This window comes from Papio anubis, chromosome 12, assembly GCF_008728515.1.
Source record: "Papio anubis isolate 15944 chromosome 12, Panubis1.0, whole genome shotgun sequence".
NCBI classification, from domain to species: domain Eukaryota; kingdom Metazoa; phylum Chordata; class Mammalia; order Primates; family Cercopithecidae; genus Papio; species Papio anubis.
Window position 1 is genome coordinate 94261051 of NC_044987.1, and position 17889 is coordinate 94278939.

General features: G+C 36.9%; 1 protein-coding gene across 2 annotated transcripts in view; it reads left to right on the forward strand.

The window, feature by feature from the left end:
- The window catches only part of PDHX (pyruvate dehydrogenase complex component X), a 73574-nt gene that overhangs the window by 12575 nt on the left and 43110 nt on the right, over positions 1 to 17889 (forward strand). For both annotated transcript variants that reach the window (XM_003910041.5, XM_031653401.1), the window contains exon 2: positions 2619 to 2699. In XM_003910041.5, coding sequence (XP_003910090.2) covers positions 2619 to 2699 — 81 coding nt within the window. The remainder of the gene's footprint in view (positions 1 to 2618; positions 2700 to 17889) is intronic.

Here is a 17889-nt window from a genome sequence, read left to right on the forward strand (position 1 = left end):
GTGTCTTCCAAAATAACCATCTTTCATAATTAGGAGTTAGGAAACTCATTGTGGCTATTTTTCCTCCTGTTTTTCAATATATAATGCACTTAGAGATAACCTGTTTTCGTGTGCATTTGAAATATTCATTGTCAATAGTAAAGATGGTTTTTTTTTTTTTTTTTTTGAGATGGAGTCTCGCTCTGTCACCCAGGCTGGAGTGCGGTGGCGGGATCTCGGCTCACTGTAAGCTCCACCTCCTGGGTTCACGCCGTTCTCCCGCCTCAGCCTCCCAAGTAGCTGGGACTACAGGCGCCCTCCACCACGCCCGGCTAATTTTTTGTATTTTTGGTAGAGACGGAGTTTCACTGTGTTAGGCAGGATGGTCTCGATCTCCTGACCTCGTAATCCACCCGCCTCAGCCTCCCAAAGTGCTGGGATTACAGGCGTGAGCCACCGCGCCTGGCCTGTAAAGATGGTTTTTTGTTTTGTTTTGTTTTTCTCAGGCAGAGTCTTGCTCTGTTGCCCATGCTGGAGTGCCATGATCTTGACTCACTGCAGCCGTCTCCCGGATTCGAGTGATTCTCATGCCTCAGCCCCCCAAATAACTGGGATTACAGGCATGTGCCACCACACCTGGCTAATTTTTAAATTTTAATAGAGTGGGGTTTCACCACGTTGGCCAGGCTGGTCTCAAACTTCTGGCCTCAAATCTGCCCACCTCGGCAAAAGTGGTTTTTTAATACAAGAATTCTGCACGTTCAAGGTGGGGAAAAGGTTTATAAGGATATTTAATTAGACATATATGAAGAATGCTCACGTGGATCTGATATGTCTGGTTTGCTATATTTGGATTTCTGAGTGAATATAAGCTATCAATAACCATTAATTAATTGATGATCCATGTTTGTAAGGAACATTGAGATGTTAAGTCAGCACAACTTTGAGAGTTAAGCATGCAGATTCGCATGCTGTAATCAGTCTAGATTGTGGTTTTCTCTTTGATGAAATGGGCATGTTTGACTTGAACTTTGGTTTGGGCTGTGTCATTGTTGGGGCACTAGGAGTGATAGTTCTACTTTTCCAACCTTCTTAGAATTTGGTGCCAGTGGAGAGAGAGAAAGGGTAAGACAGATGGAGATCAAATGCTGATAGTTACATTGGATTGGAGAATGTGACTTAGATCTGTGGCCTAAGATTGGGCTTCTTAGTATAACCCCACTTTAGACTTTGAACTTTCTGTTTTAGAGGGAGACTGTGTGTACAAAGCAAACACACATATCCGAATTGCTGCCTCATATCCAGTGGGCCCTGATGGCAAGAACACAGAGAGCTGGGCCCGTGGAGCTGCTTTTGAAAGGCAGGGCCACGTGTGCCTAGCACGTGGGTGGAGGAGCTGAGAGGAGACTGCAGGTTGTCTATAATCAGGAAGTTGTTAAAATAAGGAACGGACTGAGGCAGGTATGCATGCTTGCATTCTTTCTGCAGACCTTCAGAGTGAGGGAAAAGTGGAGAGGTACAGAAACTTTCTCTTAAATACTTCAAAGAGGTGGAAGTGCCTTTATCATGAAGCCATAGGAAATCTCCATTTGAAAATGCAGTACAAGTTATTCAGCTTCCCAAGATAAATATTTATTCTCATTTAACATTAGTGCTAAATTTCCTTGCTTTTAACCTAAAACATCAGTGGAGACAAAAGAAGCCCTGTTCTTCCACATTTGAAGTATGTTAGCTATGCTACAGTGTTTTGCTTGTTTGAGTCTGGAGAGTTGAACTATCTGAGGAGAGAATAGGGTCTGTGGGAAACTACAGGGGATGGATGTATTTGTTACCATGGTATTTTATTAGTAAATTGTAATCTAAAAGCTATGTTGCTCTTGATTGTAACCCTGGACGGTGGATTGGGAAGTGTTGCTGGACAAATACATAGTGTTTCCTTTTTTGATACCTAAGGAAAATGTAGTTATGCTTCATTGGGAGATCATTCTGGTTTGAGGTCTACTTCTCTGGATCCCCAACTGAATTGTGGTATACAACAAAAAGTGAGGTTAATTTAACCACTTAAATTCTGATCATCCTTGACAAGGCAAACTTTTCCTTTCACACCTATTCGTAGGAACCTTTGATTCTTGAATACTATAATATTAGAGGAAAATAAAAACAGCCGATTTCTTAAAGTCTGATCTTGATTATTCTGTTGTAGATTGTCAGAACCATGTTTTTTTTGTTGTTGTTGTTTTCTTATTTGCCTTTTTCTCTGGTCATTTTACCTATAAATCTATTTTGCAGAAACAAAAGGAAAAGGAGGAAGTGAAACCTAAATCAATCCTAAATCAATTTTTCTCCTTTTTTTTTTTTTTGACTTGTAAGCACCTGGCTTGAGAAGATGCATAGAACACTAGGGAATTATGAAAACAGAGTTTAAAATATTCCAAAAAACATTTTTATTGTTATAAAAAATTGAATTTTATGTTTCCATACTATTTACTGGAGACTTAGTTTACCAGTTGGGAATCTTTTAGACTTTGGAATGCCTTCTTTTTCAGATGGAATTTAACATTAATTTACTTGAACTTATATTGATGCCTCAAGAGGTGCATTATTTGTTGTGGCTGATCTTTCCTTTTTTTCAATTTCAGGTGATCCCATTAAGATACTAATGCCGTCACTGTCTCCTACAATGGAAGAGGGAAACATTGTGAAATGGCTGAAAAAGGAAGGTGAGAAGGTACCTTCCTAATGTCCTGTGTGCTTTGTTATTTGGTTATTTTTTTTTTTTCTAATCTGTCCTGTTATACAATATGTGATATAAATTAAATAAATTGTGTCCCTTTGGTAGTTAATGTAAGTTTGGTTAAATAAAATTTTCCCATGATAATGTAACAAAGGTTTTCTGGGTTCAGCATATATCCTTACACAAGCATAGAATGGTGAAAAATATTTTAAGGCTTTTCCCTCAACTTTTAGTCCTTATACCCAGCTTTTAGTTTCAACATCATAATTTTGACATTCTTCTTGATAACTTTATCATGATTGTGTGTGTGTGTGTGTGTGTGCGCGCGCATGCACGTGTGTGTTCGGGAGGCAGGCAAGTTCATTATAAATTTTATTGGAAAAAGCAAATAAGTAGAATCCAAGGAAAACCCTCAAAAGCAGAGCAGCGGAGGAGGGTTGTAGCCCTGCTAATCATTGAAACATAGTATTAAGCATTTCTAATTAAAACTCTGGGATTGGTGCTTAAAAGACAGACCAGTGCAGCTGAGTAGAGAATAAGGAAATAGATGCAGTTGCACGTGGAATTTAAGTGTATAGTAAAGAAAGACAATATTAGATTTATTCTTTATATTATGTGAAGGATAAATTGCAAATGAATTATACATGTAATGTATAAAAATGAAACTATGCAAGTCTTGAATTCCTCTGTACCTGGAAGTGGAATAAACACCCTAACTATAACTCAAAATCCAGATTATAATATGGGAAATAAAATTTGATACTTTTACATGGCTAAAAATACAAGTTAAGTAAAAGAAGTGACAAATTGGACAAGAGTATTTGCAATTTCTATCACAAAGGGTTAATATCCCTAAAAAATCGATAAGACTGTCAACTCAACAAGAAAGTGGGTAAGATACATGAACAGATGGTTTATGGAAAAATAATTGCAAATGGCTCTTAAACATAGAAAAAATTGCCTAACCTTTCAACTGATAAGAAATATGCAGATACTTTACTGAAATGTTATTTCTTGCCGATTATATTGACAGTAGTTAAAAAGTTTGACAAGCTGTTCTCTTGATAAGGCTGTGGAGGGAAAGGAAGAAGCAGGCACTCTCGGACATTGCTGGAGGAAATGCTAAATGGTGTAAATACTAGGGAAGAGAATTTGGCACTATTTAGAAAAATTACATTTATGTTTACCCTTTGGCCTAGCAGCTTTACTTCGAGGGATCTGTCTCAGTGTTACAGCAGCAAAAATAGGAAAAGTCACAAACACACACTAGGCTGTTTATCACAGCATTGTTTGAAATAGCAAAAGGCGGAAACAACCCAAATGTTGGTTAGTACAGGATTTGTTGAATAACTTTTACTATATCCACAACTGTAAAAAGGAATGAGGAATATCTCTTTATATTGCTATGGAGTGATGTTCATTGGAAAAAGCAAGGTATAGACAGGTGAGTATAGTATATATCATTTATCAAAGAGAGAGGTGGCAGTGCTAATATTTAAGAAATTAAAAAGAAAGGATAAAATAAAACTTTAAAAACAACAATAGATGGTTATTTAGAGAGTAATGGAGGGAACAGTGTGGGGAAGAAACTGAAAGCTGGACGTCTCTGAATATATCTTGTTTTGTCTCTTTGACTTTGGGATCATATACGTATTTTGCCCAAGTTTAAAACAAAATTAAAATGTAAACGAGTCCTAAAGATTGAAACAATGAGACAGGTGATTCTAATTCATTTTTTTTCTCTCTCTCTCTCAATTTGCTTACATAACCATACAGAGAGGCACTATTTCAAATGTCAGATATTTGATTACATGCCCTAATAGATTTTAACTGAAGGATAAAGCATCTCCAAAAGTATAATCCTCAACTGTTAGAGTAATCATATTATGCTGGTTATGTTGGCATTGTTATTCTAAGGCTTTTTTGTGTATTTTATGGGATAAAGCAAATGACTGGTTAAGGTAGTATCATTGGAAACTTGGATTTTTAGTGTAGTTTAAAGGAGAAACAGGTAAAAGTTTCTAAGGTTAGGAAAGACTCTGTGATGGTAAATTTTCTAGCTCTTTCCCCTGGCAATGCCTGGAAACAAGGACCAATCGAGTCGCAGTGAGCACCCCTAGAACCCAGACTGTAGTCTCTAAATATCAGTTCCCACTAAAGTAAATGAAGGCTCCTTGGAGAGTAGCTACTTGCAGATCTAGGGCAGGAGATGTGCAGATGAGCTTTTAATATCTTGTCAGTTCAGAAAGCAAGGAAGCTGTCAAAAACTCCTGAGGGCATCTTAAAGGACTCAGGAGCCGTAGATGAGATAGTTTGAGGATCACTAAGGATAATAAGGGTAATATATTTAATATATTTTAATACATTAAATATATTTGAACCGTAAGTTCACAGTAATACTAAAGGAAAAAAAAATAATTGGTTAGCTTTAGAGGGCGCTAAGAAATAACTCATTTTGAAAATGTAGTAAATGGAAAGACTCAAGCATTTTTCTCTACCTTTTCTGCTATATGAACTGTAGCTCTGAGTAACCAAGTAATTGATGAGAAGTTTCTCATTATTAGCATATCGCAGTTGTTAAAAGATAGAAGAATCATAGAATGTCACTGTATCGCCGTTTTGCAATCTCTGGTAAAATAGTATCATTAACAGCTGCTAACATCACAAAAAGAGAGATAACCAGATATTACATGCTTCCCACTGTGAAGTAGTCTTGCCAGAAAATTGAACCAAATACATTCAAGCCTATAGCTCTAACTATCATTTTCCAGGAAATACAGGGGGAAATATAACATGTTCAATGACACTATCAGAAGTATATCAGCAAAAGCTAAACTGAGGAATTTTATATGCCAGTTTCTTCAACCAATAAATTTCAGGGTGGCAGGGAAGAGCTCGGGGCAAGCGGGTGGGCAAACCTATAGCATACAAGAGATTTGAGACCAATGCCAACGTATGGACCTTATTTTAATTATGATTCAAGCAAACCAAACAGATGGGGACATTTGAAAACTGGCTGGATATTTAATGATGCTAAGGATTTTTTTTTTTTTTTTTTTGAGACACGGTCTCACTCTGTTGCCCAGCCTGGAGTGTAGTGGTGCGATCTCTGCTCACTGCAGCCTCAACCTGGGCTAAGGGTGATTCTCCCACCTAAGTCTCTTGAGTATCTGGGACCACAGGCACACGCCACCATGCCTGGTTAGTTTTTTGTATTTTTTTAGAGACGGGGTTTCCCTGTGTTGCTCACACTGGTTTTGAACTCCTTGGCTCAAGTGATTCTCCTGCCTCGACCTCCCAAAGTGCTAGGATTACAGGCATAAGCCACTGCACCCAGCGTAGGGATTATTAATTCTAAAGGTTTAATAATATTTTGGTTATATTTTGATTATTTTTTAAAAATAATCTCACCTATAAATGATGTGAGATGAAATACTTATGTATGAAATGACAATATCTCTGGGATTAGCTTCAGAATAACCCTGGTGGAGGTTGAGAGGGTAGGGAGGGGTATAACTGAAACAAGATCAGTCATGAATCACTTGGCAGTTGTATAAGTGAGGTAAAAGGTATATGTGGCTTCATTGCCTTTTCTCACCACTTTTGTATAGTTTGAAATTTATTTTATATATATATATATTTTAAAGTTGTACATAGTGCTTTCAGGATATAATTTGAAATAAGAAACTAGTACCAGATGAATTGGAATGTTGATATTATTAAGAGAATATTTGATGCAACACCATCTATAAAGCTGTATTATGTCACTGTTTCTGGCAACCATTTTGCCAGATTTTAAGTAACTAATATAGTGCTTAGGAAATAAAGACTGTGAATAAAAGAGGTGAGTATGTTACAGTGCTCATACAGAAGGATAGAGGAACAGTTAATGTGAAGGAAGCTGGAGAAAGGGACTTTTTGTTTTTCTGGCAGCTACTTTCTTTTCCTTTTCTTTTTCCCTTTTTCCTTTGCCATGTATGGTGGTAGAGTCACCCCTCTAGGTATTGGCCACTGGATAGCCTCTTTTAGCACCCTATGTAGCTGTCTTTCTCTGTGCTTGACTCATTCTGGATCAGGTTAAACTATTGTGGAGGAAAGAGGATGAATCTACAGTACCTATTAGGGAGTGTTAGACAGAAGAATAGAGAAATTAGAGGTGACTGAATGAGTCCCCCACAGCCATTATGATGCTTCACCTGGAGCAATGGTAAGTCAAGTGTTAAAAAGGGAAAGAAAGAAGGAAAGAGCAAGTAGAGAATGAATAACATGGTCTGGGGAGGATTTGTCTAATTCCAGAGACTAGCCCTGGCAAGGACTTCCAGGGTATCCTAATGTGATTTAGTAGGCACAGATGTCACTCACACGAATGTTGGTATTGAGTGGTCCAGTCTAGTGCTTATGAAATAGTATCAAGAGTTTAGGCAGTGGGCAGGACACCAGAGTCTGGAAGAGCCGTGTTGTGATCCTAGGAGGTCTAGCCTTTCATGGCATCACTTTTGCCACTAATGACGGGTTTGGGGATTAGGAAGAGGGCTGACAAGTATTTACTTGAGAACCCTAGCCAAATGAGCTGCGGAGTTTGGGACAAGACCTCACTTCTTTCAGGGAGTCTGGGGTGTAAGGAAAGGTGAGAAAAATTGCTGTGGGTTGAGCCACTATGGAGGTTAGGAGGTGTGGTGCAGTGAGGTTGTCCAAATGAACATTACTGGTCCTTGATGGACCCAACCAAGTCTGACTGGACATACTACTAAATTTTGTTCCTCAGCGGGGATTATGTCTGAGTTTGTTCTTGTTTGTGCTTCCCTTTGTGACTAACATGGTAATTGGAATAGAACTGCAGTGCTGTAAGTGGTCAGTTAGTAAAGGTATCGGCAGAGGGGAAAGTAAGCCAAAAGCAGGGTACATGACAAGGATCCAAGAAGGCTTTGCAGATGAGGTAGTATTTGAACTGGTCCTTGTAGAATAAATGGGCTTTTTTAAAAAGTGAGAAGGACATTCCAGATAGAAAAACATAGGTAAAGTCTTGGAAGAAAGATGTCACTGAGACATACCTTAGCAACAGCAGGTAGGTCTGGCTGCATTGGGGGCATAGTGGCTGTAAGATAAGATAGATTATTAGAAGGATCTTGAATACGAATCTGTAGTTTATCAGTCTGTGAGGGTCCTTATCCTAAAGCCAAAATATATCCACATTCCTGGTTTCTTAATAGGAAGTGATTTCTTTTTTCTTTCTTTCTTTTTTTTTTTTTTTTGGAGACAGAGTCTCACTCTGTTACTCAGGCTATAGTACAGTGGCCCGATCTCACTCACTGCAACCTCCACCTCCCAGGTTCACGTGATTCTCGTGCCGCAGCCTCCCAAGTAGCTGGGACTACAGGCAAGCACCACTATGCCCGGCTAATTTTTATATTTTTAGTAGAGACGGAGTTTCACCATGTTGGCCAGGCTGATCTCGAACTCCTGACCTCAAGTGATCTGCCCACCTTGGTCTCCCAAAGTGCTAGGATTATAGGCGTGAGCCACTGTACCTGGGCAGGAAGTGGTTTCTACATACTTTTCTGAGCCCTATTAGTAGCATTATGTTGAAAGGAACAGGCCCTAAGAGTAACCTGGTATGAAGAGATAACTATAGGCAATTTTAAGTAGCCTGCTTTTCCTGCTCCCATTTGAAAAGCCAACACTGAGGACTCTTAATCAATGTGACCATCTAAACAGATGGGGTAAAGCATCTGCTCTCTATTGGATATAATATTATAAGTAAATCGTTTCAATGTTAAGTGGTGCTGGAATGCAGAGAAAGGAAATCACCAAGTGTCCCCACATCTGGAGTGGTGAATGGGAGTTGAGGCCATGTGCACCACTAGGCCTGAGCTGGAAGGCTGGAGTTTCTGACTTTTTTTTTTTTTTTTTTTTTTTTTTGGTGGTAGTGGGGTGGGTGGAAGGAGGAAGGAAGGGAAATCAAGAATCAGTTTAAGATTTGGATGTGGTAGGATTTGAGATGCATATTAGACATTCAAGGGAAAGTGTTCAATAGACAATTGATTATAGGAGTTGAAGTTCAGGAGTGAAGTCTGACTTGGAGAGAGAAATTTGAGAGTCATCAGCATGTGGATGGAATTTAATGCCATGTGATAACAGGCAAATCGATTTTGAATCTATATGGAATAAGAATGCCTACTCCCCTAAAGAGTCCTCCTGAGGGTCAAATTTATAGTACTTGCATTTTCTGGGAACCCATAGGTAGAAGTGAAGTTGTCCTGGGCTGATCGCCTCCGTGGGCTACCTGGTAGAAGCCATTATTCTGGAAGAATACAGCTTCTAATCCAAACCACAAAGAATTTGCAGATAAAGTCTCACTTAGCAAAAGTCACAATCCCGTATTTACTAACGTATGTAGAAGAAGTCTTTTAGGAGTGAAAGTCAATAGGCATAAGAAGCAGCAGGACTGGATCCCAGAACTTCAGTTAATTGGAATTACAAAAGTCCAGGCAGATTTGAAAAGGATAAACAGAACTTCTAATAATGAAAAATATTGTCCCTCAAATTAAAAACCCCCAAACCTCAAGGGTGGGCTGAAGTGTGATTAGACAGGACTGAATGAAGAATTTGTGAACGGTAGGACAACTGGAGGAAATTAGGTTGCATGTAACACATAGAGACAGCACTGGAAAATATGAGAGAGAAGTTGACATATGAAGGGTAAAATGAAAATTATTCAGTAACCCAATAGGAATTTCAGAAGAAGAATAAAAAAGAGGAAAATGGGAAGAGGTAATTTTCAAAGAAAAATTTGGCAGATAATTTTCTAGAATTTAAGAAAGATACGTGTAATGTAAATGGAAGAGCCAGTACCCCATTGGAAAGCATTTTGAGCAGTTGGCTCTGCATGGCTGCTACCATATTTTAAAATAATTGTCAGTATCTAAGAAAGTTTTACCTTTATAAATAATATAATGAGTTGGAATCTATTTTTAGGTTTCTTTTCTCTGATGAATTATAGAGCTTTGGCTATTTCCATATTCAATATGACATGGTGTTGGTGTCATTAAATAATTACTCAGACACAGAACAGTCTTTTAGGGATTATTTTAAAAAGATTAACTTTCTTCACACTTTGAGAATTTATAGGTAAGCAGATGAGGGGATTCTTGGGCCACATTTATCTTTCAGACTTCCAGCTCACTGGCAATCTAATAAGTTATTCACACCCGTTAGAATATGAGCAGTAAGATAAAGAGCCAGGAGACATATGGTCTCATTATTCTGTTCTTTTTCCCTTTTGATTACAGTATGCTATTTTCATGTAGGACAGGCCAGGATATATTTTAAGTCCCTGGAGCGTGTTTCCCTGAAGGTTGCTCTTAAAATTCTGTGTTCTGCCAACTGAAGGGAAATTTGTTTTTGCCAAAGCACAGTAAATAATTGAAAGCAATCTTAATCCTTGGTTCTTAGTAGTTCACTGGCTTCTTTTTTAAACTCATCACCTTTGTGATTTGTGATCTATAATTTGCTGCTTTTCATTAACACTTATGTACTGTATACATGGGTATCCATATATGTTTAAGTATGCCTGGTTCTTGGTACATTTATGATAACTTGCTTCATTCATTTTATATTAAAAACAAATTTATATTTTGACACTATACTTTTCATAGATTTTTTTTCTCTTATTAACTGTTTTTTGTTTGTTTGAATTTTGAGATTTTTTAAAATGTATGGTCACCATAAAACAATGAGTTTAGACCTTTATACATTAAGAAAATTGATATTTTTCATGAAAAATGATAGTGTTGCATCTAATTATGAATCTAGTTTACTTCTAAGCAAAGACTAGATAAGTATTTGAGAACATTCAATGGACAGCAGTTCAGTCTTGAAACCATTAAGTTTTTTCAAAAATCTGAGACTGATTCACAGCTTCTTTTACTAATGCTGTGTGTGTGTGTGTGTGTTTGTGTTTGTGTGTGCGCGTGTGTGTGTGTGTGCGCGCGCGACATTTTATGCCAAGGAGATGAGGGTGCAAAGAAAAACTCTGGCCCAGGAATCATGGTTTTTCCTTTGGGTTTCCTCCTCTGCCATGAACTACCTGGGAGTGAGTTGAACTAGATGAAATCTAAGGTACAGAATACCCTGGATTTATAATTCTATGATAACTTATTTTCTTTTTTTAAGTAACTGAAATATGCTGTATTATAGCATATAAATTATTTCCATCTTTGTTGAACTCATGAGTCTAAGAAAATAAGTTCTATAATGACTCTTAGAGTACTTCATTTCAGTCTGAGGATTGACTAAAACATTATACATGATAAAATTAGTACAGAAAACACTCTGAAAGTGCTAGGTAACAGCCACAATTTCAAAATCTTTTGAAAGGTCAATTGAGCTATCATTCGGCATTTTTATTACAGGTTTTTTATTTGGAGGGGGCATGTGCTTCAGATATTTTCAGTTTAAACTGGACCTAGTTTATTTTTTCATCAATTGAACTGTCAAATCTGTTAAAATAATAAAAAGGAAAAAAAAATTCTTGTTCCCCTTTTGTAAGAGAATATTTGAGGTTGTGAAAAACCTTGTTTTTTTTTCTCAAAATATTTGAGATTTTTCTACTCTGCCATGAAGCACTATGGAATAAAACCAGGCTGAGATAATTCCATCAAGCACTTAGCCACACACACAGTGCCTAGAATGTACGTGGTAAGCATGCTTGACAGTAGTGCTTGTTGCTGCAGTGTTCCTTATGTCCTGAGACAAGGGTTTTTTTTTGTATTTCAAATAGTTTTTGTGAAAGTCTTATACTATGTCTAATATACTGTTACTGTTTAAAATTCAGAAATAAAACCATTTTGAAGAAAGCCTTATCCTATATCACAAGATGCCACTAGAGAGTTATATGGGTCTCTGAATTCTGCTGTAGAAGACGCTTTGGTTCTATTATTTCTGGGAATATGTATATGTTTGTGGTGCTAAAATGGAAAATTTTGAAAAGTACATTTCACAAATAGCTTCCCTTTTTTTTGATGTACTACGGTTTTAACAGCTTTATTGAGGTATAATTTACATACCATAACATTTACCTATTTTAAGTATTCAGTGATCTTTAGTAAATATATAGAGTTGTGCAGCCATCACCACAATCCAGTTTTAGAACACATTTCTGTCACCCCAAAAAAGATCCCTGCTGCCTGATCGCAGTCATTTTTTTCTCCCATCTCTATCCCTAGACAGTCCGCATCTGTTTTTTGTCTCTAAAGTTTTGCATTTTGTCTACGTTTCATATAAATAGAAGCATGTAATATTTGATCTTTTGTGACTAGATTTTTTCAGATTTAGCATCAAGGTTCATCCATGTCGTAGCATTTATCAGCTGTTCATTCTTTTGTTACTGAATTATATTCCATCATTATGCCTTTTTACACTTATTGCTAAATCTTTGTATGATATCAGAATTTTAAAATTAGTGAATGGAATTATAGATAATAGTTTTATTCAGTAGAAGTTTCTGTGGTGATGGAAATGTTCTGTGTTAACCTGTCGAATACAGTAGCTACTAGACTTAGTGAAGAAGCCAGAGGGATGTGTGGGCGGTTGACCTTGTCTCACAGGGCCCTTCTCAAACTACTACTCATGCCTTCATCCCGTAGGGCAGGACCTCAACTGGCCTAGCAACCTCAGGTCTTTGGCCATGCAAATATTATCCTTCTTTGGGTGTGTGTAAAGTGAAAAGGGATGACAAATACTGACTAGGGGCCCCTCCTCTATATTCCCATTCTGCTCTAGGTACTAATTGGATGGGATTGTCATTGCCTGCTTGTTGTACTCTTCTTCAATCAGATTAGGAACTTCTTGAAGCAGGTCTGTCTTACTTTATTACTATTTTTATCATAGTGTCACACACAGTGTCATTCACATGGAGCAGCTAGTAAATATTTGTGGAGTAAACAATTGAATTATTTTTGTCTCTGATTATTGTTGTCATTGTGGTTCAACATAGCACTAAGAAGAGGAATTTTTCTTTAATGTTCATGTTGATCTGATAACTTGGTCTTACAGATAAAAACTAGCTCTTCTTCCACCACTACCACCACACGCACCTTTTACATAAAGACTTTTATTCTTAATTTTTGGCAGAACAAAATTATTTTGTGAAAGCCTCAGGACTTAGTCCATTAATAAAATAAACATCACCATTAACTGTGTTTGACCAAGGCTATACTTAATGTCTAGAATTTAAAAAGAGAAAGGGAAGCCTCTGTATACTTCAGTCCTCAGCTCTGGCAGCTGCCCATCGGACAAAGGAACAGGATGATGATGCTGGCGTCAGTGCTCGGGAGCAGCCCCGGGCGGGCCTCTGCTCTGGCCCCTTCTGGGGCCCGCACTCTCGCCCCGGGCCCGCTCCACTCCCGCCACTGACATGGACCACGAGAAGATGGTGCAGGAACACTCCTGGGCCGCCATCTCTTTCTTCAAACAGTCAGCTATGAACCTGACAGCTGAGAAGCCATGTGTCACCTCACGCTGTCCAGGACCCTCTATCCTAGCTGCTCAGTCTTTTCCACTCTTTTCTACTTTAAATTCTTTGTGGACAGAAACTTCTCTTTTTGTTGTTTTCATACCCAGTGCTTAGTACAGTGCCTTATACGTTAATGTTTGTTGAATGATCTGGTAGAAATGACAGAATATGGAATAAATGTGTCTTGATTCTGGTAGAAATGACAGAATATGGGGAAAAAACGTATCTTGATTCTGGTAGACATGACAGAATATGGAATACATGTGTCTTGATTCTAAATGGTTATATAGCTAACATTTTATTTTTACCTAGAGATGTTGTGAAGTGTTACATAAAGATGTATGTGAAGCGTTAACACTTCCAGCCCCAAGACTTTAAAAAAAAAAATGTATATATACACACATACACACACACACACACACATATTTAAAATTTTCCTGAGAGTGAGAGAGATTAAGTAACTTGGTCAAGATCCCTAGTAACTGTCAGAGCTTGGAATCAAACTCATATCTAAATTAGGAGAGGTTCCTTGTAACTACTTTGCCAAGGAATCGTTCTAAGCTACAGCACTAAATTTTTGATCACAGCTGAAACTCAGTAGATTTGGAATATTCATGGCTCATTATTTGGTCTCAGAGTTTTCTTTTGGCATTTACATGATGTTTGATTATTGAAAAATAGAACTTTGGTTTTGTGATGAATTAGGGGTAATGCTTCCATATGTAATATTATTGTGTTTTTAAAACTTTCCTGGGGTTTGTTGGTAAAGTTTTCTGTGTCTCTTTTCACCACTTCCCTCTCTTTTGTCCTCTCATTTTTTCCCTGTCTTTCCTCCTGCTTTTCTCTTCTCCCCTCTCCCTTGGCATTCTCATCTAGCTAACATATATGTCTGTGTTATATGAAAATATATAGGTATAGTTTTTTAAAAAAGCAAAAAAGGCTGTCTTTTTAAATATCAGAAGCGTGCTACAAATCGAATGTTAGAACCAAAAGAAATGTAAAGGATAGTTTGATGTATACCTTATGAGGAAATAAGGATTTGTGAAGTTATGTTTTTTTCTAAAGCATTTTAATCTAAAATTCGTTGTGTATGGTGCACTGGCCTGAAACCTGAGGAATGGGGATGGGAATATAAAACACTTAAGTGTCCTATCCCTGTTGTGAAGAAGCTCATAGTCTAGTAAATAGAGGAAATCACAATTTAAAAAAGTAATTAGCAGTAATGTAACATTTTATATGCAATTTGTGATTTTTAAATAAATTAGACCTACTATAGGAATCTGGAATATGAACAAAATTATGTAGGTCAAGTTACTCAGAGAAAGTTATATGGCTGGAGTCGAATCTGTAGTTCTTAAAGTGTGATTGGAATTTGAATACTGATGAACACAAATGATGATATAGCATCATTTTGTTTTTCTGTGGCTGGAGTCTATTTTCTAGGCATCTAAGAGGTATTTAATTGCTAGGTTTACTAGTTCTATAGTTTTTCCTTGATTATAGCAGAAACCTTTGAGGATATGTTTTTTTTTTTTTTCCTTTTGAAGTACAATCTGTTTTAACCACTAAAACATCTGCCATTTAAAGAAGTATGTAAGATGATATAATCTGACACTGTAGCTTTCTCTATGACATACAAAGGTCATTTTTGGTCTCTTTCTGCATATTTTACCAGCCTAATCTCTCCTCACTTCTCTGTATACTATTTGCAGTTCCTCTGAAGTTTCCTGTTCTCTCTGCCTCCAGGACTATAAGTATATTACCTTCTGCCCGGATCACTGCCTGTTTACAGATTGTCTCCTCCTCACCTCTTCAGGCTCAGATTAGGTGGTCATTGTATTCTAGGAAGCCTTTTCTCACCTTCCGAAAACTGAATTAGATGCCCCTCCTGAACATTCCCAGAGCATCCTGACCTCACCTTATCCTGCTCTATTTTCCAGTTTACTTGTCAATGGATATTAAGCAAGCTTCTTGAGGTCAGGAATCTTAAATCTATGCTGTTATTACTGTCCACTGCTGTATAGTCAGTGCCCCTCTCTCTCTCTATATATATATATAAAATATATAAATATATATAATATAAATACATATATATATTTTTGTTTGTTTGTTTTGAGGCGGAGTTTTTGCTCTTGTCGCCCAGGCTGGAGTGCAATGGTGTGATCTCGGCTCACTGCAACCCCCTTCTCCCAGGTTCAAGTGATTTTTCTGCCTCAACCTCCTGAGTAGCTGGGACCACAGGTGCCCCCCACCTCTCCTGGCTAATTTTTGTATTTTTAGTAGAGACAGGGTTTCACAGTGTTGGCCAGACTGGTCTTGAACCCCTGGCCTTAGGTGATCCACCCACCTTGGCCTCCCAGAGTTCTGGGATTACAGGTGTGAGCCACCATGCCTGGCCACCCCAATATATTTTTAATAAATGTTTGTTGACTAGGGACATCTCTTTGGGGTTAGACAAAGGACCTTTTAGGTGGTCAATAAATATCATCTAACATATCAATTTATTTTTAAAAATAACTTATATTAGTGTCTCTGAACTGTTTTACCTAAAAATGTAACTATCAATTTGAACATCTTGGTACACAAATGAAGTACTTTCTGTACTGTGAACATTCAGAGCATATTTATTAATTTAGTGTTTTAGATTTTCTTTTTTTCCTCTTATGATGCTTGCTTGTTAATATTGCTATTCCAGCTATTTTTGATGTGTGAGGAGGTGTATTTATATGTTACCTATTTTTATCCCCTTATTTTTTATTCTGTTTTTGTGTTAGGGCTATCTCTTGTAAGCTACATTTACCTAGATTTTATTTTTGTATCCATTTTGATAATCTCTACTTTTAATGGGTGATTTTAATCCATTTATATTTATTGTGATTACTGATATTTATTTCTACCATTTTTTGTGCATTTTTATTTTTATCCTCTGCCTTTTCTTTCCATGTGCCTGCCTTCAGTTAATCACCTTATTTTTTATTTTTCCTCTGTTTTTCTAATGCTGTAGATTATATTTGTTTTTAAATTTTAAATTAAATTTTGCCAATTACATTTAGTGTTATTCAGTATTTTTTTCCTATTATAGGTTGATGCAAAAGTAATTGGGATTTTTGAAAGTAATGTGGTAAAAATAAAATTACTTTTGCACCAACTGAGTATATCAAAGCTGTTAGCATGCATCTAAACATTTCCTTACCTATCTTATTATTGTTTAGAGTTTGAGTTTTACACTTTTTAAACCCTCAAACATTACTTTAAAAATACAAGTGGTTAACATTTTAGTAATTTTCACAATAACTTGTTTCTTATATCCCATGGGTTCCATCTGCTTCCACTTTTCTTCTTAATGAACTGCATCTTGTAAGAGCTTTTTAAAGAGATCTTTAATAGATGGTAAAATTTCTTAGCCTTTATATGTCTAAATAATACTTCTCTTTCGTTCTCAAATGATGGTTTGGCAGCATATAAAATTCTAGACAGTTATTTTTCCTCAGTCTTTTGAAAATATTACTTCATTGTTTTCCGACCTTTATTGCAGCTGCGAAGTGTGCTCTCAGTCTTTCCATTGAGGTAATCTGTTTTTTTTCCCCTTTGATAGATTTTTAAAAGACTATGTTTTTATCATTAATAGTATGCTATCTCTTTACATTGTATCTAATATGGATTCATATTTATATGGTCTAATGCTCTTTTTTCTGTTTAATTTTTTTATCAAGGTATAACTTGCATAAACTTTAGGCTCAGTTAAATTTTATATACATGTATACCCATGTTACCACCACCTAGATCAAGATTTAGAACATTCTTAGCAAGCTACACAGATCCCTTATGCCCCCTGCTAGTCAGTACACCTGCCCTAAACTCATTCAAAACTCTTTGATGATGAGAGTATACATCTCCAGTTCTGGGAAATTCTCAGCCACTGTTTCTTCAGGTATTGCTTCTCCACCATTGCCTCTAGCATATTCCCTCAGAACTCCATTAGCAAACATTGCAGCCTCAGTCTTTGTCACTTAACTGATCTTTTCTGTTTTTTGTTTTGTTTTGTTTTTTGTTTTTCATGTTTGTATCTTTTTGTCTGCCTGCATGAAATTCCGGGTAGTTCATGAGTGCTACCTTTCAGTTTACTAATTCATACCTTCACTGTTCCCTGTCTAGAATATATTCTGTTGTTTCTTTTTATTTCAATTACTTAATTTGTCATTTTTAAGATTTCTAATTTTTTTTTAATTTCTACCTGATACTTTTTTTTTTTTTTAATTTCTTGTTCTTGTGATGACTCTTTTACTTTCATTTATCTTTTTGGATATCCTCAAGTACTTATTTTACAATCTTTGACAGATTGCACTAAATAAATTGCTTCTGAAATGAATTTTTATTACAATTATTGATTTTGTGGCTTGCTTTCTTAGCATTTGATTTCTTCATGTGTCTCAGAACTTTCTTTTTTTTTTTTTTTTTTGAGGTGAGGTCTTGCTCACAATGCCCAGGATGGAGTACAGTGTGAGATCTTGGCTCACTGCAAACTCGGCCCGGGTTCGTATTCTCCTGCCTCCAGACTCCCGGTAGCTGGGACTACAGGCAGCCACCCGCATCCCGGCTAATTTTTGTATTTTTAGTAGAGGCGATTGTTTCACGGTGTTAGCCAGGATAGTCTTGATCTCCT